Source organism: Podarcis liolepis, assembly GCF_965112155.1.
Source record: "Podarcis liolepis genome assembly, chromosome: 2".
Lineage (NCBI taxonomy): Eukaryota > Metazoa > Chordata > Lepidosauria > Squamata > Lacertidae > Podarcis > Podarcis liolepis.
Window position 1 is genome coordinate 77120116 of NC_139555.1, and position 24618 is coordinate 77144733.

Consider the following 24618-nt stretch of genomic DNA (forward strand, 5'->3'; position numbering starts at 1 on the left):
AAGAACTGCATATGCCATCTTTCTATGCTAATGCCATTGCAACTGATACTCCTGCTGTAACTGGCATTGGAAGCTAACTCTACTTGCAGACTCGGAGCATGTAAAAGTTGCACATTTTTCTTCCACCTGTCATTTAATCTCCTTTATCCTTCTGTTCTAACATATTAAAAGATAACATGCTGCTGCTTTAGTTTTAAAATTTTAGCTAAGAGGTATCACTATATATATTATAATGCTACATTTTCAAAATTAGATTTGGAGTCACATTTCCTGTAAAATATTTTGGTTAGGTTGTTGGTTGTGCAAAGCCATACCGATGTGTGATACTATAAACTGAATATTGCAATGATGTTGCTTTTTGGAGTTGGATAGGCTTCAAATATACTGCTAATTTTGAACTCCATTAGCTAAGATGCAGGGTTTTTTATTTTTTATTTTTGTTTTAAAAACAATCTTCAGCCACGGAGAAAAAGGAGAGAGCTTTTATTTCTCTTGATAGGCCTTCTAGCATTAAAAAGAAGAGGATAACATTATGGGACACTGACCCACAGACCCTCTACAGTTTGTATATCTCATCCCAGTATCATTTTGCTCCCCCACTTTTTTTCTTTTAGGAGGGAGGAAATGGGTTTAGGAATTGAGTGGAAAGTTGTCTGCCGATAAACGCCAGTTCCCTTGGCCTGAAAGCGGAGTTGAGCGCCACACCCCATAGCTGATTTTGACTAGACTTAACTGTCCAGGGGTCCTTTACCACACCAAGCAATGCCACATTCTGTGGGTGTGAGTGTGCAACATCTTAGGACCCCCACTGCATGTAAAAAAAAAAAAGCACTGGGTTAGTGAGTCTGTGAATGGACCCCATCCTATCACTAAGTAATGTACAATTCATTGTTTCCCATGAAGTTGCTAGCAAACAATGATTATGCATTCTGCATTGTTTTTTCATTCTTTTTGAAATATGTTGAGAGTAGAAGGATTATTTTTCTATATAAATGGCACTTGTCTGAACTACTACTTCCATACAATGCTCATGCCATTGCTGTGGTGTATTGGCTTGAAAATGTTGCTGTAGCTTTAAACTCAGAACCTGCACAGTGATGCCAGTTCATGAAAACATCCCATGTACATTACTGTACTCTCAAAGTCCTCTTGCTGATGTGCCATTGAGGGTGAAATGGCCCTGAATATTTTCAGTGCTCTGAACGTATTTCAAAATGAAGGGACGTCTGACTGCAGTTAAGTCAACATAAGATTTGCTTTTGCACAACCACATCCTTAACTAAAAATAGAAGCAGCTAAACCTAAGAGTTGGCATCTCTTGGCAAAACGGACTTCATGTTTACATTTATAAACTAACCGCCTTACTGTCCTTTCAGTAAAATTGCAATATTTGCTTTTGTAGTGCCCAACTCTCTACTTTCTGAATATTAAATGTGTTTGTTTTCCCAGAGGGCTAGAGATCACTGGACAAAAGGGTTCAGCAGGAGAGAGTGAAATAAAAAGAGGTTGTGAGTCTTTAACCTTGAGCCTGACAATGAATGTGAACCAAACTCAAGATACTTGGCTTATATGAAGCCAGGTAAACATTCGAGTATAAGCTCATATGCTACCTACTGTAGTACATCTGAAAACTGGTCCTGCATATTTAAATGGCATTGTACTTAGGAGTGATATTCTATCAGGGTGGTGTTTTGTTCTTCAGTAGAGGTAAAAATCTGCAGTATCTAAAAATTGTATTTATCTTTTCTTTGCTGAATGCAAATATCTATGTCTCACTTTCAGTGTGGGGCAAAATTGAAGCACTTTTTATTACAGCAGCAGAGAAGAAAGAAGTGGAAACTTAAAAGCCATGTCAAAATGTCCTGAAGTGTTGTCCTTAACCCCACCCGTAATCCCGTGTTAAGAGCAGTTCATTTTTTCCTGTTGTCTCCATTCCTGTGAGAAAAGAGAGCTGTACATCATCGTTTATCATCTCTTGACATTGTCCGTTTCATGAACACTGTCCATTACATGATCGCCATGTAGTTGATATCTATTTCTGGTATGTCCCCACATGTACATGGAAAGCAAGCACACATACGATCTTATATGAGTGTCATTAAAACCTGCCCATATAAGGAAATAGCCCCAAAGTCTACATCTTTAATCCTTGCAACTCTCAGTTTAGTGAGCTAATTAAACTAGATAGCTATATAACTATTTTCTTCCTTTTAATATAACTTCAGGAGACCCTAATTATAAAGTGACCCTCCAGATATTGTTAGTTTCCAACTACCATAAGCCCCAGCCAGCATGGCCAATGATCAACAGCATGCAGCAGAATTTTGTGAGTTACCCTTCCTTAGAAGGACTCCTGCAGATTCACTAAACCTCCCCACCCCCATCCCACCCAGCTCACAAAGGAGTTCAGAAGTATGGCACTAGCGCATAAAATATTTTTTCTAATGTGTCCTTCTTTTAAAAGTTCTCAGGTCAGAATCTCAAATTATTCGGAAACAGGCTAGGTTCATGCTGATGCCTATAAGTATCTTCTACTTGAAGAGATTGTTGATCACACTGCATATTTAGACACATGCATATTACTTCTGAGGAGAAGGACTACTTTGGTAAATGGCTACATAGGAAATTGTCTTATAACAAAGTCATGTGATTGCTCTAGTTCAGGGGTCGGCAAGGTTTACCTTGCCTGGGCCGGTTCACACCAGCAGAGATTCCCTCCATGGGCTGAATTGTGAGCGTGTATGAACACTCGTGCTCATGATTTCCAGCATCTGTGTATGCACAGATGTGATTTCCGGCGTCTGCGCAGACACGATTTTCAGTGTGTCCTCGCGATTTCTGGAGCCACAAAACGAGTCCCTGCGCCACGCTGTGCTGGTTTAGCACAGTGCACGGGGACTCACCAAGCGGGCAGCTCAGTTTGGAGGCGGCTTGTGGTCCAATTCAACGACCTCCGTGGGCAACTTGTGGCCCATGGGCCTTAGGCTGCCAATCCCTGCTCCAGTTAGTTCAGTATTGTCTACCCTGACTCACAGTGGCTCTCCAGTTATAAAACACAATATATGCAAGATATATATATATATATATGCTTGGTCCAATCCTGTATTTTTATTTATTTTTAAATTGTATACCCAACTCCTTGCTGCAAACCCCCAGGGTAGGTGACACACGCAAAGATAAAATATCAGAATATCATGTCACAGCCCATAATGTAAGATTCTAAATGGGAAGGTTCCAGAGAGTGAATCACTGTTGCCTTACTATCACTATCCTGGAATGGCTGAGCTGGTGAACTAGTCAGAGCTGGAAATTAGCCCTCTGTGCCACCAAAGCCACCTGGGCCTGCAGGGGCAAGATAGAACAGGCTTCCTACCCACAGGGGTTGTGTGTCTCATTTTGCCACCTGAGGCAAAAGGGATAGGTTTCCCCCCCCTTCCACTGCCGCCCTGCTGCTAAAGCCTCCCTACCTGGGGTATTCAGTGGTGCTCTTGAAGCAGCAGCAACAATGGTGGGTTCCATTAAGATTTGGGCAAGATCTCACAGAATTGTAAATCAAGCATTTCCATCTATTGTGGACCATAACTGGCAAACATTATTTATTTATTGTAGTAATATAATTCCCCTCTATGACATTGACAGCTTACAGTGTAGAATGATAAAATGCAATTTAAAGACACAAGACCTCCAGCACAAAGAATAATAAAAGGAGATAAATCGTGGTTCAGAACCAAGCATGCACCATGTTGGATATGTGTAATCTGTAGTCAGAAGGTACATGAGACTACCGCTTTGCAAAAGCTAAGGTGGTTTGTGTATGGATGGTTGAGGCATCCATGCCAGATTGTTTTTTCATGATGGAAGAACGGTGGGGTGCAAATGTTGGAAAACAAATAAAACACTCAAACATTTCTAAAGGCCTCAGAGATTTAAAATTCTTCACCCATTTCCAGGTGAGCATCCCTTGCTCAATGCATTTGCCATTAGTACCTCATTCAGACTAGCATTAATACCTCACTCATAATTAGGAAAAAAATAAAAAGCTCAACAACTCTAGAATTCATTTATAGTCATAATACATTTCCCAACAATTCACATACTTGCCATTCTGTTTTTTCCTTGCTAATTCTTTCCTTCAAGAAATCCTGTCTTTTCTCACTAATAACATAGTAGAAGCCTCTGCTTTGGCAAGAGCCCACCAGGCAAGCCACTTCTGGAAGGAATCTAGAATGCTCTCCTGTTTCTGGTCACGGAGAACTATTTGTCCTTTGCTGACTCAGCAATGCATCCTGCTGCTCCTGCAGCTCAGTGCAGGCATAATTAATTGGTGGGCCATCCGAACATTACTTCTATTAAGTACCTGGCTTTCCCATGTTCTTATGGCTTAGTGATGGAAAGGCAAGAAAATATCTTGACATAACTAAATGGACATCAAGTACTGCAGATGAGGCATAAAAATGTACCACCTTATGCACTTAACTTTATGAATGATGTTCATAAGTGAGCCACAGAAAATGAAGGAATCGGACTTTTGTAATTCAATTATATGAAACCCAATAATCACTATATAATTTTCTAGTCTTAATTGTTTATTAATAAGTTATTTTAAAAACAAATGGCTAGAACAGTGGGTCTATACTCGAGTGTTTACCTCACATATGCATGAAGAAAAAATAAAAGTTGTATCAACAATTACATGTTCACATTATCCAGGCTTCCAAGTGTAGTTGTTGTGTGCCAATTAGCTGTGTTTATGTGATTACTGTGACTTTTTCCTGTATAGCATGTTTTTGCCTAAGTATTTTGTCTGCTTGGCTTTGTGTGTGTGCGTGTGTGTGTGTGCGTGTGTGCTTTTGGCTGCTTCATTTAGATCTTGCTTTTTTCAAAAACCTATGCTCTGTTCTTACATTTGGCTCCTATGTTTGTCTCTCATACCTATCCATCCATCCAACTGTGTCTATGTTTTGTGCTTTCTCGTTTGAGACATACAATTTGTTTTGTGTTGGTTTTTTTTTTTTGTCTATATAAATGAAACTTTTTAAAGAATAAATTAAAAGCTTTCTTAATTATTCACTGCAAACTATCAACATGCATGGTTCTACATTTGCATTTGGATTAACATGGCTTGTCTTTTACTAGGGAAATATCACATGAGTGGATGTTTGCTTTCTTTAACCAATGCTTCCCATCAGTTCTGCGAACAGTTCTGATGGCTTTAATCTCATATGGTTTTAACATTGCAGTTGATTCAGACACCTAAAATGCACAAAACTGAGCCACTTGTTTATGCATTTAGCATCCAGAGACTATGGACTACAGCTGCCTGCTCTGCCCTAACCATATGCCACATTTTTTTCACCAAAACAAAAAAATGTAAATCATAATGAGATGTTATGAAAAAGCAGTTACCACTGACATCTTTTCTATCTTTTCCCTCCTCTCAGATCCGCGTCGTGAAGGCATTCCGTAGCTCTCTCTATGAAGGGTTAGAAAAACCAGAATCTAGAACCTCCATTCACAACTTTATGACTCATCCTGAATTTAGGATAGAAGATTCCCAGCCCCATATCCCTCTCATTGATGACACAGAACTAGAAGAAGACCCTGCACTCAAGCAAAACCCAAGTCCACCGTCTTCACTGAACAAGAACAATAGTGCTATCGACAGTGGAATAAACCTTACAACTGATACAAGTAAATCAGCTACCTCTTCTAGTCCAGGAAGCCCGATCCATAGCCTGGAGACATCACTTTAGCTGAAAATGTCACTGCAAAAATATTAATATAAATATATACATAGAGAGATATGTATAAACAATGCTGGCTGAGAAGCTGTTTGAACTCCTGTTCACTTTGAGAGAGGGGGGGACAGAACGAACCACTGATCATGATGGTTTTGGGGGATTTACATATGGCTGATTTACATATTCCCCTCTTGCTCCCCCCCCCGCAGAAACAAACAAAAACAATACAAATGCCCTCCTGCATGAATGTACTACCCACTTCCAACCTTCCCTTCTTTTTATTCCTTAAGCAGGAAATGCAGAGGACTTCTTTGAGGCTATTTATCCAATTCACTGGTCTGTGAGTTTTTTTGGGTTTTTTAATGCTTGTGTGGCATGGACTCAGTTGTATAGATTAATTTAAATATTTTTTTTGAAGTTGCAAAGCTTAACTTGCACAGTAGATTTGCACCAGTTGGACAGAGGAACCTAAAATAAGCATTTATGAGACTATATATAGAAATATATAAATATATACATAATATAATTATATATGTGTATATATCCATATATATATTTATATCTATATACAGATATAGATATATATATAAAGTTTCTTTGTTGGCATGTTGCCTTTTTCTGCTCAAATTGCTATATTTTAACTTATTTATGTCCTAAAAATAAAGAATGTAATTTGTTTACAGAACTGTAGATAATATCCTTAACTATTTGTAGGATTAAGACAGCACTTCCTGCCGAGATAATATTCAAATCGCTCAATTCAATGAAAATTTCTGTAATATGGCACCCTGGATGTTTTATTACAACTGTGATCAGATTTTTGCCTGATAGGTTTTTCTTTTTTTGTTAAATAATGTAGATATTGCTAGCAAATAACAAAAGAAGCCAAAATATAATATATTGGATGTAGCATTGTGATCCTATATAGAGGGTGATGAAACAGAAAGGCTTCCTTTGTTTTAAATACACATTTAAATGATCAGGTTTTTTGCTCTCTCTTTTTTAATGAATTATTTGACCTTATTTTGATGCAATACTTAATGATGAGGCCATTTCATTATTTAAGTGTATTGCAATGGCTTCTTAAACATATTTTTTTTAAAGATTATAATAAACCTCAGTGGAGTTTCTGAATATCAGTTAAAAAATAAGTTATATTTGGCTTTGTATGAAGATCAAACTAATGTTTAAATACTGTGTGCTGGATTCTATTCCATTAGAGATTTAGTCATTTATTTCTTGAAAAATATGGGCTGTTGGCATTTTGGATGAGAACCACTATGGTTTGTTGCTTTGACATTTAAAAAGAAAAATAATATCATTTCTGCACTATGTAGACCTGAATGAAACTTTATGAAGTGTATACTGAAATGTGCTCTGTGTGATTATTTTTAAACCAAGCTTGTCTTCCTGTAGTCACAAAAGTATATTATAGCAAATCCACTAATGTTGTTTTCCCCTTGTATTGTGCTTTCTACACTGAAAGCCATTGTAAACAACTGCAATATTCTGGGTGAGATTTCTTTTTTCTTCAAGATGGTAACAGCCCTGGTAATTTAAAAGCTTATATAATTGCTATGTCAACCACTTGAATGCAAAGCACTTTGTGGGTCACAGATTTTTCATAAATGACTTTTGTATTTAATACAAGGTTTGCTTCAAGACTTTTCAGCAAATGATCTTTTCCATAAACTTGTACAGTGCAAAAGACATTTTGATTAATATGATCAATTATGCCAGAAGAGTTGGGGGAAAAGCCCTTTAAATTAGCTTGAAAACTTTATATGTTGTTGTATTGCCTGCTGTTTTAAAGTTGGCTAATAAGGTGGAACAACTGTAGTCAGAAGAACTATTGCAAGCTAGAAACTCTTCAGACAAGATGAGATTCCTGGCCAACTACAGTTTCAGATGACTAATGTTTTGAGGGCATATCAGAACTATTCTGCCAGGTAAAGTTCTAACCACCTTGAATTGCCAGCTTCTGGACTTTCGTAAGAAGCTTTTAATGTCTTTTGGCTCTACATAATTCACTCTGATCCAAACGTCTGGCTGAACAGCAAACCTACCCAGGCTTACACAACCCTCTTCTCAACAGACAGTGTTACCCGCTTCTTAAATCTCAAAGCTGGCATGACAGTCCAGTTGACCAGCTTATTCTTAAAATCAAACTGACTGACAGTTAGGCAGGGTTTATCCCTGGATTGTAAATAACAGCAACTAACTTTTGTGTAACACTGAGGTTCTATGATCTCCTTGGAATACTATATTTGAAATACAATAAAGTCTATTTACAGGGAAAAGCATGTAGCTCTGGGCTGAAGAAACTACAAAATTGTTGGCACTGGAATATTTTGCCCCCTAACATCTTAATATTGATGATTTGCCTTTTATTTCAAGCTTGATTTTCATCAGATACTTTTTTGATTTTCATTTCATTTTCTGTGTGTGTGCATTGTAATACAGATTCTTAATAACTAGTAGGGTACTATTTGAGACTTGAAAAACTGTTAAAAAGAAACCAATATTTCATTCTGTACATATATAGTTTAAAAAGAAAGAAAAAGACAATATAACATATATATTAACTGTGATGCATAGGAAACTTCGGATTCTGTCAACAGAAACCATGCTCTCTCTTTATATATATATATATATATATGTATATGATAAACAGACTGGGGGGGGGAGGGGAGAAAACAGATGAGCTGATAACAGCTTTTCAACTACAAGCTTTGCACCTTGTTACCTTTCTTAATTGCTTGGCCTCTCTATGATGGGAAGAATGGATCAAAAAACCAAAATGGTCTATATGTTGAAATTCACTGCAATACATAAAATGCTTGCTCTCTGCGTACTGTACCTAAAAGCATGAGATTTGTGGAAAAAAATACAGCAGTACATTTGGCAATTCATCCCACTAGGGGTTATTATTCCTATATGTTTATTCATCTGTTTTTATGAATTTTTTAAATCTAGTCAATAATTGTAAATAAAGAACTTACTGTCTCTGTTCATTTAATACTATGCAAAAGGTTATGCTTTCTATTGTTATTCCTACAGTGTGATGCTGGAATGTTTGTGGTTTCAAAAAAAACGAAAAAAAACACAACAGTAAAATTATGTGATGTAAATTATTTTATAGTTTGAAACAAAATGATAAAGTTTTACTCTTGCTGCTTACTGTCTAATAGCTATCTCCTGGCAGGAGCACAAGTGGAAATTGAAAAAAAAAAGTAATAAATTCACAAAGCAGCATGAACAATAAAAGTCTGAATATAACATCCTTCTTTATTTCCACTGTCAGTTGAAACAACACATGTATTTTTCAATGCACTTAATACCAGACACTTATAAATGATAGCTGTGCTCTGTCTTTGCAGTTGGAGGCATTATCCCTCTGAATATCAGCTGCTGGAAACCTCTGGAAGGGAGCACTTCTGTGCTCAGGTCGAGCTTACTGGTCTCTGATAGGCAACTGGTTGGCCATTGTGATAGCAGGATGCGGGACTAGATGGGACAAAGTCCGGATCCAGCAGCCTTTTCTTTACATTCTTATAAATATTTTGGAGCATTGAAGGATTTGGGGGCAATGTTCTCTTGGGAGCTGCTTGCTGATCAGTTGTGGTTCACCAAGTCGAAGGCTAGCCCCCTTAAAGAAGAAGCGATCTTTGCTAGGAAGTCATAAGCCGCTCCCTGAGATTTTGTGTGTGTCAATAGAGACAACTATACCACATCTGTAGTTGGTAAGCATGTCTGACCAATTTAGCTCCATCACCAGTATCCTGCCAAATAGTAAGGAGGGTACCACACAACAGATCCAGATGTGTGATAAATTCACTTTCTATAATCACCTTTTGTATCATATTTCTATGCAAAGGCAAGAATTTTACTACACCTTATTTTTTAAAAAACAAACTATCGGAAAGCAGAATGTGGTAAATGTACCCCTTTGAGTAGTAAAATTCTTGCCACTGCATGACAAGATGAGAGCTATTGTATTCACTTGCAACTTTTCATTATTTAGGCTGCCTCTTCCTCCCGCTTAAAAAAAAAAAAAAGCAGTGATGAGGCACATGACAATACAAAAACATTTGAGGGGTTTTTTCTACTAAAAAAGAAAGATGAAACTGGTTACCACTTACCAAGTATTACTGCAGAGAGCATGCAAGTTACTCCTTCATGGATAGTTCCATATCTGCAGCCTTCTTGACAGAATCAGGAGAGGGTAAGTGCATTCTAATCATTAAAACAGAGGAGGCTACCTTCATCAATGCTCAAGTTAAACAGAGTTGCAAAAGCTTTTTGATTCCTTCGTGTTCCCACTGCAATAACATTAAAGTACATAATGAGCTTGTGCATAGCCCTGACTCCTCCCTTTCTATTTTATTTTTTAATGTTTAGCAAGCCCTATCAGTGGAGATAGTTTCAGAAACTCATGAAAAACAGTAATAATCTCTGAACTGAAGGGCCACTTTGTCAGCGCTGTATCATGAGTATGGAGGCTTTAGTTTCACTATTTGGCCAGAGTGAAAATGTTAGAAGCAGCTCACACAGAGACCCTCTATTTTCTACCCGGCAACTTAAAATGGATCATTTAAAGAAAGAAAACTGTGGTATGAGTTGTCATTTTCCCATATCTTATTTTGGGCTGATAGAGTGAAAGCAACTGAACTTACATATGAAGACGTCTAAGCCAATGGTTTTGTATGAGGTCGGTTGCACTACTCTGTCAGGAAGATGCCTTTGAAGTAATTCTTTGCAAATACTAATGGCTTTCTGAATGGGGTATCACAGTTAATGTGTTTCTAATAAGCAGCAGCAATGGCCAGGGATGTTAATGCTGGACGGAAATGATGGAACCAATGTGGGATATAATTTAATGCAGCTATTACTATTTTCTGCATTGGTTATAAGTGACTTGGTCCCCTGCTTCTTGCTTTTTCTCAAAGCATGAAGAATATAAGCAGCTTGACATAAAAACTTGTCCTAGAGAGACAATGGAAGAACATATTTTAAGGTTTGACATATAAGTTACCACATGCCCATATAAAAATGTATATATACCATTTCAGTAGCAACTTACCCTCTACTGTTATGAGAACCATCAAGTAATATTAAATTGAATCAATTCTACCATTAGCTTTAACAATTTGATTCCCTTAAATGTGAACCTTGAGTGCCTGCATTTAATTTATACTGCTGTTTGGTAAAATGTGCAACATAGATGTATTTTTAAATTTTATAGTTTAACTATTGTACTTGATAATACTTTGTTAAACAATCAATTTAATCTATTTAATCTCATTTAAATCACCAAATACAAAATATCAGATTCAAAAAAGCAATTGGTAACAAGTTAAAGTGACAATTTGAGTTAGATTCGCAATAGTAGATCACTGCACTTCACCAGAAATTCATGTGGTTTGAGTGCTCAGTCCAGCTATATAAGTCCAGCTATATAAGTTTAAACACACCTAATATTCTGAATTAGCCCAGTTCCATAAATGCTCACAAGAAGGAAAATATATGCTGTTAGGCCTGTTACACCTTCTCCTGAGGGGAAGTTGCTACAATGCAATATATATTGCATTTAAACTACACCACAAATAATTTTTAAAAGGCTCTGATGGCAGTGTTTGGCCACACTGGTTTAATGGAGCCATACTTGGGTTTCTGTGCCACATGATTAATGGCAGGAAGTTGTTGGCCAGTATGATGACTTCAGTAGTTTGGGCATGGCAGGCACAGTGCATCCTGACATGGGGTTTAGACTGCCTGGAAGGTGCATTTTGTCATGATTCAAGGACAATCAGGCTGCTAGCCGGTCTTGTCTTTGAGGAAGGACTACCTGCCTTACCAACCTTTTGCAGCAAGCTTCTCTCCTCCACTGATTGGGCATGGTTGTTACAAGGTCTCTCTTTCCCTATATTTTGTGTGTTCTGATGGTCCTTTGTTAGGCTGGAAGTTTTATGTTGATGAAGTATATTATACTATTCCTTTATTTTTTTGCAGTTTGTCACAGCTTGGGCAGGTATACAGTACAGGATCTTGGGATTTGGACCCTGGCCTTTGACACAGGTAATTAGGCGTGCTAGTATGTATCTGAAACTGGGTCATTGGGAGAGTATCACTGTAACAGGGGTTTTTTTTGGAGGGGGGGTCAAACAGTGCTAATTTAGGGATGCATGATTTGAGTCTGTATATTTCTGTGGGGTTTTCTTTGCCTACACGTGCTTTTGGGTATCTATGGAGATGCTGTGGCATGTCTCAAATAGCCCTGTATTTACAAATCATTTATGCACATGCAGGGTTCTTTCCTCCACCCACCTCCACGTCAAAAAGCAGTGTGCAAACTGTTATGTGTTACAGTGGTCAGAACATGTCCCGTGCATGTTGGCATTTTATATCTGCAAATGTATGTGAAATATTGGAAGCTATGTTACAGTTCTATCTTTTTATTTTTTGCTGCCTTGCCTTAATGCATGAATACATTAATAATTTGAGGAAGGGCTGACCTAGAAAGTAACAGCTACAGAGGCTCAAAATCATTAGTTTGCTTCTTCATGTCTATATACATCCTAATCCAGCTCCGCTCCTGCAGAGTTACATCACACACCACTTGTTGCAGTACTTGTGAAATTAATGGGCATTTGACTGTGCGTTGTAATTCATGTCCTATTAATGCAATGCTGACAGACATCTGCACAAAGGGGCACATATAGTATGTTCCTCCTCTTCAACTATTTTGTGCAAGAGTCTGCACATCCAGCTACCAATTACTAAGTCTAGCAGATTATCACAGCAATCCTAATACTGATATTTTGCCCTTAAGACAGTCTTCCCCCACCTTAGAATCATAGAATCATAGAGTTGGAAGAGACCACAAGGGCCATCGAGTCCAACCCCTTGCCAAGCAGGAAACACCATCAGAGCACTCCTGACATATGGTTGTCAAGCCTCTGCTTAAAGACCTCCAAAGAAGGAGACTCCACCACACTCCTTGGCAGCAAATTCCACTGTCAAACAGCTCTTACTGTCAGGAAGTTCTTCCTAATGTTTAGGTGGAATCTTCTTTCTTGTAGTTTGGATCCATTGCTCCGTGTCCGCTTCTCTGGAGCAGCAGAAAACAACTTTTCTCCCTCCTCTATGTGACATCCTTTTATATATTTGAACATGGCTATCATATCACCCCTTAACCTCCTCTTCTCCAGGCTAAACATGCCCAGCTCCCTTAGCCGTTCCTCATAAGGCATCGTTTCCAGGCCTTTGACCATTTTGGAAAACACCTTGTGTTTTCAGATGTTGTTGGACTACAATCCCCCTCACCCATAGCCAATATGACCACTGGTCAGAGATGGTTCTTTCCCCCACAATATCTAGACTCACTATTGGGAAAGATTGATTTAAGAAAAGCATTCCTAATACAGGTACAATGAGATGGCCAGTCTAGATCATTGGTTTCAGTGGGCTCAAGTACATTCAGTAATAATGTGTTACACTGTAGCTTGTGAGTTTTAGCCCAAATGGAAACTAATAATTTTACCTATTTTTCCCAAGCTCTAACCACGTAATTGCCTACAGAGAAGAAGAATGTCAAGAAGTTAAACTGTTGGTTTGCATTCTCTGGATCTTCCGGCCTTCGGATTACTGTTGTTCAAGTATGTCTGTCAATAAGATGTCAAGATGAGATGTGCCTAATTCTCGCACTGGTTGATTTGGAGTGTTGCAAGCTCATCAAATAAAGTTGTGCCTTTTTCTAACCCAAAATGGTTTCAGAGTTTCTTTTCCTTTTTTGGTTGGTTTTTTTTTGGGGGGGGGGTTGCCTCTGCAATGCCCCGTTAGTTGTGTGTGTGCCATACTTATGTGTACAAGGGCTTTCTGGGTCAGGACCACTGATGTAATTCCCACTGATTTTTATATATTGTGTTTAGAATTTAAATTTTAAACTGGAAAATTATTTTTGTTTCTTAAAATTAAACTCACAAGATTTATACATTTTAAGCTCATGTATAAAAGTTTGCAAAATGTTTACAATATAACAGTGTTTTTAAAGTAGGACAGAAAACCATTTTTGATCAAGTCAGATTTCTAGAGGTGGCTATTTCACATGAAGTAAGAGAATTGCTATACAGGAAGTTGCCGTTAAGGATTCTGCTTGAGACAAATTTGCTACTTTTTGTTTTCCTGTAAATCAATGAATAAATTTCTAGGTGTAGAACACAATCCAGTGTAAAACTTGTAGGCACATAGTTTTTGCATGAACCCAACTCCTAGCATGGTTGTGTGTAGGAACTTAGGAAGCAACCTTATATAAAGTCAGAACAGCAGTCTATCTAATTCAGTGGTGATGGACAGCAGCTCTCCAGGATTTCAGACCAGCCGTCTCTCCCACCTCTGCCTGGAATTGCTGGGGGATGAACCCGCCTGGGACCTGCTGCTTGCAAAACTGAAGGCCTTCTACTGGGTGCTCTGGTATGTGTCTGTCAATAGGAGACTCCATACTCAGAGCAGTGGGTGTTAGAGAGGAAGGGAAGAAGCTGTGATGGATTTAATCATCCTTCTGGATCAGGAGTTGGGAACCCCCAGCGTATGGGCCAGATGCTGACCACAGCTCAATTTCATAATCCTGCTGAGTTCCCTCCCACCAACCAGCAATTAAGTGGGGAGCAGTTGAAAGGAAAAGGGACTCTCGGGTTGTGTGAAGTGTGCAATTGCAGCTCCTTCCTCTGTAAGAAAATTTGTGGCAAGAAGCTCAAACAGGGACAAACAATGTCTCAGCAGAGAGGTAGGTTTATGTTTCTCTAAAAAAAGGTAAAGTTAAAGGACCCCTGACAGTTATGTTCAGTCGCAGAGGACTCTGGGGTTGCGGCACTCATCCTGCTTTACAGGCAGAGGGAGCTGGCATTTGTCCGCAGTTTTTCCGGGTCATGTGGCCAGCATGACTAAGCCACTTCTGGCGAACCAGAGCAGTGCACGGAAATGTTGTTTACCTTCCCGTCGGAGTGGTACCTATTTATCTACTTGCACTTTTGTCAATGCATTTTGCAGCTGTGTACATGGAATTTTCAGAATGCAATTGCATTTTGAGATTTTGAATAGCTGTAAGAGAAGGCTTACAGTGTGGCACTGAGGATAATTGTGTTAGTAATAATAAAAATATTACATTTAAAACCCCCTTTAAAGGGGGGAAAGAGAACTGATGTAAATCAGATATGCAGCTTGACACGGATTAGATACTGTAATTGATAGGCAATAATTTGGGTTGGGGTATTGTTTAGGGGGTTTTGTTGTGAGGCTCTGTTATTGCCCTAATTGTTTAAAATGTTTTAGATTGTTTTAAACTGCTTTTAACTTGGTTGTTTTTAAATTTTGGGTTTTTTGTTTTTTGTTTTAATGGGAATGTAAGATGAGAAGAGAGGAGCTGGGGAGAGCAGGGGCGACCCAATCGTAGTGGTTCTGGGCAAAAGGAGGTATGATGTGGTGAGTGTGGCAGGCCGGGTGAGGGGCACATGGCACAGGCAGGCAGTGACTGTGCTGTATGCCAGCCTCACCATTCACCTGGTGAATTGCAGTTGTCCTATCAGTCAGTGCTCAGGTCTGCAGCTGCTGTTGCTGAATGCCAGGTCGCTCCAAGACCTCCCTCGTTCATTATTTGATTATGAATGAGGCCAATCTAGTCTGTACAGTGGTACCTCGGGATGGGAATGGGATCCGTTCCAGAGCCCCGTTCGCATCCTGAATAGAACGTAAGATGTGACGGCGCATCTGCGCATGCACAGGTTGAGTTTTGCCACTCCCGCGCATGCACATGGTGTCATTTTGAGCGTCTGCCCATACGTGAGCGGCGAAACCCAGAAGTAACGCACTCAATTACTTCCAGGTTGCCGTGGAGTGCAACCCGAAAGCACTCAACCCGAAGCACATTCAACCCAAGGTATGACTGTATTACTGAGACCTGGGTGGGTGAGGGTAGAGTTGATCTCACCCAGCCGTGCCCACCTGAATGTTTGGTGCAGCATCAGGCAGACTTAAACATTGGAGAGGGGAAGCTGCTGTTGTCTATAGAGAGCATCTCTCTCTCCTGGGTTCTCAGTCCAGTATGCCAGGGCAGGGGGTCTAGAGTGTGTGTTCCTGGCACTGAACCAGCATTCTGCTGGTTTACTACATGCCTTGCTGCCCACCAGACTCCCTGTTTGAGCTGACAGAGCTGGTCTCAGAGGCAATGTTGAGGACTCACAGTCTGCTGGTTCTGAGGGACTTCAACATCTATGCCAAAGCAACTGGCTCTGGAGTGGCGCAGGACTTTATGGCTGCCATCATGGGGCTATCCCAACATGTCACCTGTCCAATCCATGTGGCAGAGGGTGATGCTTGGGAAGTACTTCTCAGCCCCACGGAGCCTTCAATGGGAGGGTGCCTGGGGTTCAATTTTATCGCTCATGTTGTTTAACGTCTACATGAAACCACTGAATGGGGTTTTCTGGAGTTTTGGAGTGCATTGTCAACAATATGCTGATGACACACAGCTCTACTTCTTGACATCTGCAGGCAAGGCAGTGGATGTGCTGGACAAGTGTCTTGCTTCGGTAATGTACTGGATGAGAGCCAACAAACTGAAACTCAATCCAGATAAGACTGAGGCACTGTTAGTGTACCTGATGGGTGGGAAATCGCCTGCTCTTGATGGGGTTACACTCCCTCTGAAGGAATGAGCTTGGGGGCACTTCTGAATCTTTTGCTGTCACTTCAGTTTCAGGTGGCCTCAGTGGCATGAAGTGTCTTCCATCAGCTTCGGCTGGTGGCCCTGCTGCATGCCTACCTAAGCAGGGATAGCCTAACTTCTGTCGTCTACTCTGGTAACCTCTAGGTTAGATTACTGCAACACATTATACATAGGGCTGCCTCTGAAGACAGTTCAGAAACTTTAGCTGGTGCAGACTTTGGTGGCCAGGTTGCTCACCAGGGCAAGACGGTTTGTGTATATTACATCAATTCTGGTCCAACTGCACTTGCTGCCAATTAGTTTCTCGACCCAATTCAAAGTGCTGATTTTGACTTATAAAGCCTTTAACAGTTTAGGACCACAATACCTCAAGGACCGACCGCTTCTCCCAGTCTGAACTGACCTGGATCTTGCAATCATCATCGGAGGTCCTTCTTCATGTTTGAGTTCTGGGTGTAAAACAAGCCTCCTTGTTCTCCAGTTCTAGGAGCAAACAAGCCTCTAGTCAGCTGGCAAGTGGAGCACCTGGTAACCAGAAATCCCATGGTAAATGAGGATCCTGTAATTTTCCCCACAAAAGTCCCACCACTCTTTAGTATTCTGAAAACCATGAATCAAATGGTGGTATAGCTGGAAGCGTTAAATCCAACTTGATTTTAAAATACCTTTTGCATAGGTATTAGCAGGATGTGTTGCTTACTAATTTAAAAATTCATCATTCAGTAGTTAATCTGACAGGAAGAGTGAATTAGCACAATAGGAAACAGTTTGACAGCTCATTATAAACTAAACATGCTTCATTTTCAGCATCTTTTCAGATTTCTGGACATCTGCCAGCCTGTTCATCCACTTGTAAAAGCAAAGTTACATGTACCAATTTCATTTTCCCCCTTTCCGCACACTGACAAAATCTTGACATTTTAGTTTTCAAGTTGCTTTTCTTCTCAGCACACACATCTAAAACGATAGGTGGCATTTAATTATCCCCTTCTTTAACAACTGACAGCTGTTTTGCATGGTACATTTTGCATGTGACGACAGCACCTATCCCACCCATGGAATGCTTGAGAGAAATCCTTTTATGCTGATTTCATTCATCATGTGAAACTTCCTTTGCCTTTTCTAAAAATTTGGAAGTAAAAGCATCAATATTCTGCCAATAAGCATTTGTATCACTACATTTTATGCATGCTCAGAGCTCTTGCTGGCTTGCCTAGTTTCTTGCTGCCCGTCTGCCATGACTATAGCTCCACTTGTCCAGTTGCATACAGCTACTCTTTTTATTTTTAAGTAATCACTTTCTTAGAAATGAATTCCTCCATGCAAGTCCACAACCTGTGTTCCTAAGATATGTTTTGGTCAATCCAGCTTGTTTTTCACGATTACTTTCAAAATTGGGTGGTTCTGGCAAAAGTAACCCTACATATGGAAGTTCTTTGAGTGGATTTTGGATCATCTACAGCCATAGATATATGAAGTCTTAACAATTTGTAAGCACACAATTGGATATAAAACAATGGCAAAAATCAGTCTGGTACTTGGGGCTGTGGCAGGAAGGCCAATGTAAGCATCAGCCAACTCTATGACCATTCATGCAATGGTAACTGGTGTAAACACCATCATGCTAATTTTTTTTTTGTTACACACCAACTTTTCATACCAAGCATACCAAGTGGACTGCAATAGTACTTTGACACTGAACCCTCCAGAGGGGGGAAGGCGAGGCAAAAATTTGACACACATACCACAGCCCTCGTGCCACCTTCCCAAAGCTGGGTAAGTGAAGTACTGGCCTTTGGGAAGAAGGCATGAGGTTCTGACAGGGTCCTAGAGCCCTCTTTCCTCCTTCCTAAAGCCCAGCACCTCATCCACCTTTGGGAAGGTGACATAAAGACTGATGGGGTAGGGGGTGTCCAATGTTGCTGAAGCTCACAAAAAGGCTTTAGGGACCACCATCAGATGTTGTTTCGGAAACCTTGGACAGCATCTCAATGAACTTTTCCTGAAGCTTAGGATCTGGGCAATATTACCACCAACCAATGTTTGATCTCAGGAATTAATAGCCACTGTAAGACACCCCACCTCATGACTGATGTAAACATCAACAGAATCAGTAAGTTTCTGTGCATAAGACACTTGAGTTTGGGCCCATTAAACTCCAGTTTGCTGAGGTTTAAGCAGCAGTATGGAGCTGCTTGCAAATGACTTTCAGAGAGCAGTGTGAGGCTGCTTATAAACCTCTTGTAAACCACCCCGCACTGCTCTTTAAACCTGCTTTGAAAGCCCTTTGAAAGCAGCCCTGTGCTGTGTTTTGAAGTCCCAATAACCAAGGCCTCAAAGTGCGGCATCACCTGACATCACTATGACAAGAGATGATTGACAGGTCCTTCCTACCTGTCAAATTTGGCCCACCATGATTGAGTAGATTAAAATCTGTCTCACTGGCCAGAAAGCATTCCCCATGGCTGATTTGCAGGTCTTCAAACAAAGCATATTGGAAGCAAATCAACTTCTAAAGTAGACACTGCAATTGCTAACCTTGTATCAGATACCCAGAGCCTTATTTGCAGCCCTATCTGATTCTATCAGCTGCATTTATCCTAGTCCAACTAAAACCCCTCTTTCTCTCCTGCCAAAATGCAACATATTAAATTGTATCTGGCTGCTGGAACACATTTATGTCCCTTTTGCAAACTGATGTGTGTGGGAGGCTGAAGCAACAAACTCCTTTTGTTAAGCCGCTGATCACCAAGTAAGTTTGTCTGATAAAGCCAAATACTGTAGATAATGCAGGCAGAAACAAAAAAGGGACAGTACTCTTTTTAGTGCATATACAGGGTTCAGAAGAATGACCCATATGTGTGTGGAGCATATTTAAAGAATATAGATACACGTGCCCACATTCCCAGTAATCCTAATTGGAAATCTCAAAGAGTTGTCTTTGATTTGGTAGCAAAACTGAAATGCAGTCCTTCTGCAGTGATAATTTTAACTTTTTCTTTTTCATTTCCAAGGCTTCACTAAGGAAATACCAAGAGCATTCATTCTTTGACAATGCAATACTTATCACTGACAATTCTGAGTTTCAAAATACTAGCCTACATGTATGTTTGGTGTTTCATTCTTGCTTAAATTTTTTAAAAAGAGAGAATTATGTTCCCATTTAGGTTAATCTGTATAACTGGAAATCATCTTCTTTGAAAACAGTTACATGCATCCCTTTATAAACCATTTTGAAAACTGACTTTCCTCAAGCTATTTCCAGTTGAAAATTACAATGAAATAGTTTTCCTGCTACAGCTGAGAAACAGATGCCATTTGCTTATTCTGTTCCCAGTGTTGAAAAACATCACCAAAGATTGCCAGCTTCAGTCCACAAAGATGCAGTATGCAAATTTCCAGGCAATCAAAATAGTGACTGGTGGAGTTTGGCCACCCCAGCTCAGGCCCTGTGCAAGGCTATTTTTTTCACCAAGGGAAGCACTGCTTTTACATCACTTCTCATGGTCTCCACACACTTACAGTTAAAGCACGGTGCCTCTTCTGCAAATTCCAAGAGGTACACATCAGTATTACATACACAGCACACTTAAGAAATGCCACTTAAAAAGCTACTCAACAAAAAGAAAAGAAAAATGGTACTGGAAGCTATGAGAGGGTCAAACTACATGTGACACCACTACAGCATGTAACATAACCTCTTCTCTTCAGTCATCCTTGGGAACAGGCAATCTGCTGTGGAGAAGGAGTGGGAGGGGAAATGCTGGACCTTTCTTCCACCCACTGCACAACTCCCCTCATCCAGCCACTTCATCTCCTGCCTACTGGGCTCTCGAGGCTTCATTGAGAGTTTGCACCTGACTTTGTATTCTTGTTAATGCTTGTGTTTTATTTATTCTGTAGCAGCAATCATGAAGCATGGCTAATGAATTGCTTCTGTGGCTCAAGTACATAAGCCTTTAAACACCATTGAGAAGCAGTGATCCAGATCAGACGTATTACAGGGAATGACATGCCTACCTGTACCCCATAATACCTTCATGCTCCAACATTTGCTCCAACATTTGGTTAATCATAATATACCTGAATGAAGCGGGTGGCCTGCATGCAATTATTCTGCCCACCAAAATGGGCCTATAGTGGTAACAGGAATGGGTTTTATTTTTTATTTTTGTGGGGGGAAATCTTCTTGCACAAGCACACAGAGGGGAGACACTGCCAGGGAGGTAGTTACACTGAGTGGAATGAGAGAGATCAAGCATTCCACTAGCCTTAATATTAGTGCTGGATCGTCTCCCCTCACTTCATTTTGGAATCGGCTCAGTCCTTATGAGCTCTCTCAAGGAATGTTTGGGGGGAAAATCTGCTTTCCGGAAGTGCTCTTCTAGCTTATGGTGCTGAAATATGACTGCTGTTGCATGCTTTTTTATTGTTCCTAGCACAAGCCATAGTTAAGAGCCCCTTGGAAATTCATATGACACCCCCCAATCTTAGATGTGGATGTGAAGCAGCGACCACTTAAAACACTTGCAGGAGACTATCAAAATAAGTTATCCCAAAAGTAGGAAATATGCACCAACACTGAAAGAGGGGTTTAACATTAAGATCCATTTTTGTACCTGAAATGATAGTTTGAGAGATGCAAAATGTGAAGAACTGCAGTTAACCGTTCACATCTGTATAAAATTTGTGAGAGATAGTGGTTACAGACTGGAGACCAGTTTTTGTGACTAAAGGGCAAATCGTGAGAGGAACCTGGTGCTAAGGAGCTCACTCCATTAGCGCAAACATTTCTCTTTGTGTGATGGAATGATCTCTCCTCCCCTGTGGGCTATTCTGGGGAGTCTTCTAAATCCCTCACAGTTAATTTAAGGAAGGGGGGCACACAGGGAAGGAGAGGGTGGAAAACTCTAGCATTGGCAGAAGTTCTTACGAGCACAAGCTTCTGCTAGCTCAGGCACAGGCAAACTTGGCCCTCTGGATGTTTTGGGACTACAACTCCCATCATCCCTGACCACTGGTCCTGTTAGCTAGGGATGATGGGAGTTGTGGTCCCAAAGCATCTGGAGGGCTGAGTTTGCCTATGCCTATGCTAACTGGACCAGTTAGTTGAATCCACAGTAATAACATAAGAAGATGCAAGATACAGTGGTGCCTCACAAGACGAAATTAATCCGTTCTGTGATTCTCTTCGTCTAGCGGTTTTTTCGTCTTGCGAAGCAACCCTATTAGCGGCTTAGCGGATTAGCGGTATTAGTGGTTTAGCGGCTATTAAAGGCTTAGCAGCTATTAAAGGCTTAATGGATTAGCGGCTAAAAGGCTATTAGTGGCTTAGAAAAAGGGGGGGGGGAGCGGAAAAAAATTGGAACACTTGCAAGGCGTTTTCATCTTGCAAAGCAAGCCCATAGGGAAAATCGTCTTGCGAAGCAGCTCAAAAACGGAAAACACTTTCGTCTAGCAGGTTTTCCGTCTTGTGAGGCATTCGTCTTGCGGGGCACCACTGTAGACAAAAGTCCATAGTGGTGAATTCACAGCAAAGGACCATGCACATTACAACTGAAATCAGACTATAAAAAAGAAACGAAGATTAAGGAAAACAAGCTGAACAGAATAAAAGTGTTTGAACAGAAGAGGAACATCTAAGATTCATCTGAAACCCCACGCCACTTCATAATACCTGTCTAGAGATGAAGAAGGCATCAGTTTCCTATCCGCCCTGTGTTTGTGACATATGGTGCTGCCTCCATTCTGCTTCCAACAAAAGCAGCATTATTTGCCATGGTATCTGCTATGGCGATGTTTTATGTAATTAATTACATAATTATATTATCATTACATTATTCTACACCATTTCAATGCAGAGAAAACACAATGTAAATTTGGGGGCAGGGGTTCATCAATTATGTATTGTTATATATCATTTGAGGACTGAATACAACGACAGTTGTACTGGATTAATTTCTGTTCCAGACAAGGGATGAACAAGTGAATATTGGCAATTTCTAGTCCTGCTTGGGTCAGAATTCTCCAACATTCCTATCCATCACAAGAGGCAAAATGAGGAAAGATGAAACTAAGGAAAATGACAGTCCATTAGGCCATTGATGAAATTTCTATCACTGCAAGTGTTATAAGAGCTGCTAGTTAAAGAAATGATCTATTTTCAAAGTTGGTTCTGCCACCACTTACGATCAGGCTCCCTGATTCTTGTTTAATTTCTCTTGCACCAAGAGAATATTTCCAAAAATCCAGACCTATTTTTGCAGTCCATGAAGAAGGCTGTGAAAATGAAGTGGCAAAAGTGGGATGGTATTTTTGAGGGTGGTCTCAGCACTATGAAGAACAGGATCCTTTTGAAAAGAACACACCTTTTGAAATACGATTGGGCGGTGTCAAAGCTGACAGTTCCCACCATCTGGCAGACAACTCACACAGAGATCTAGTCCAGCAAAGACCACCCTCTTTGAGAACAGCCACCAATCTGCTAGATCTAAGATTTAGTAAGTCCAGAAAGCAGCATAAGAGCTTTTCTTGTAAGGCAATTGACATGTAGAGACTTTCCCTTCCTGTGTTGGATGATTTCAATTAAATTAAAAAACTAAAAAACCTTTTTATTAAAAAAGAACTCACTTAAAGACCAGCACTGTTATTCACACCAAAGTCATGTTCATTTCAGGTATTTATAGTGGCTTTATTGTGTAGGAAGTTATTTAGATAGAGATCCACAGATAGTTGTTGGCATACACTCACCATTAAAAATAAATAAATCCTTAGCACAACTCAGTGCACTCCACCCAAGGCCAATAGGTCTCCTTGCTTGGTGGTGTGTATAAATCTGGCATCCCCAAACTCGGCCCTCCAGATGTTTTGAGACTACAACTCCCATCATCCCTAGTTAACACGACCAGCGGTCAGGGATGGTGGGAATTGTAGTCCCAAAACAGCTGGAGGACCGAGTTTCAGGATGCCTGGTATAAATAATAAGATAATCATACTTGTCATCTTTAGGCTCTGATCAGTCATCAGAAGAAATGAGTATGCAGTGTTTCTTTTTGGATTGAGACCAGAGGGCAGATCCTGCACATTGATCACACATCTGCATGTATCTTTACCTTGTAGAAAGTTATAGGTGTTCTCGCTACTCCACTGTGAGAGGGAACACTATACAGTTGATCTGTGCATTTTAATTGTGTCTCTCTGGGTTGAATTATCTTTAAATTTAACAAAAGGGGTTTTGTTTGGTTTTGTTTCTTATTCTAAGTTCTTATTAACATATCACTCTTTACTAGTTTGGTAAATGTGCAGTAATCTGTTAAGACTCTTTCAGGCAACAAACAGAACCTCAGATGTTTACTTTGCATCCATATTTCAAGCACCTCCCCATTTTATGCATAGAAACCTTCCCAGTGTGCATTCCAAGTCTAGGGGTACTGCACATGTTTAGGATGAGAACAAATTTAAGTCACGGTGGTAACAGCCTCTTTAAAAAATGGACATGAAACAAATGATGTGCTTTGTAAGAAGGATTGATTCATTTAAAACTAAGGTTTGTTCTAACAGCTTGAAAAGAAAACATTTATCTTTGAAACCTGTATATGCTGTTGCTATTTCAGTGCTTGAATTAACCACATAGTGTCACCCTAGACCATCTAAACCAATCTTGTGTAGACATTGCAGTTTTGTATTTCAATACTGCAGTCCCATGAAGCTCTTCAACTTCATAATGAACAGCACAACCCTAACCAGGTCAACTCGGAAGTAAATCCTGTTAAGTTAAGATAAGTAGGGATAGGACTGCAGCCTAAATTGTAGTTTTGATGGAGCATGATAAAATAGGGTAAGCAATAGAGATTTCCTGAAACAGTGTTTGACTGATTCTAACTTGAAGTTCTAAGACAGAAGTGCCTGGCATGCTCTGGTCCATGGGGTCACAAAGAGTCGGACACGACTAAATGACTAAACAACAACAACAAACTTGAAATTTACTGTTTGGGAGAGCCCAAGGAATTGGGTGGGAGGGGTGATTTATAGTTGGGGAATCTCTCTACCCAAAATTCACTTAGTTGCTTCCTAGAGCTATAATTCAATTGCCCTATGATGCTAATTTCTTGTATTAGGGACTAGATGAGCAGGAAGTTGTTATTATTATTCTTA

General features: G+C 40.0%; 1 protein-coding gene and 1 long non-coding RNA gene across 21 annotated transcripts in view; one reads left to right on the forward strand and one right to left on the reverse strand.

The window, feature by feature from the left end:
- ATP2B2 (ATPase plasma membrane Ca2+ transporting 2) overlaps positions 1-13508 on the forward strand; it is a 365380-nt gene extending 351872 nt beyond the window's left edge. For 14 of the 20 annotated variants that reach the window (XR_014522401.1, XR_014522402.1, XR_014522403.1 and 11 more), the window contains 2 exons: positions 5442-11819; positions 13299-13508. Coding sequence is in view for 6 of the 20 variants with exons in the window: in XM_083488917.1 (XP_083345043.1) it covers positions 5442-5753 (312 nt within the window). In the remaining 14 variants the exon portion in view is untranslated. Of the gene's footprint in view, positions 1-1449; positions 1506-5441; positions 11820-13298 lie in introns of those variants that run through there. The other 6 variants (XM_083488914.1, XM_083488912.1, XM_083488915.1 and 3 more) reach the window with 3 other exon arrangements.
- Positions 7990-13303, reverse strand: LOC310700116. Its single transcript, XR_014522429.1, has 2 exons — positions 13028-13303; positions 7990-12588 (listed from the first exon to the last, which is right to left on the reverse strand). It is a non-coding gene; the product is annotated as an uncharacterized lncRNA (long non-coding RNA).
- Positions 13509-24618: the final 11110 nt, after the last annotated feature.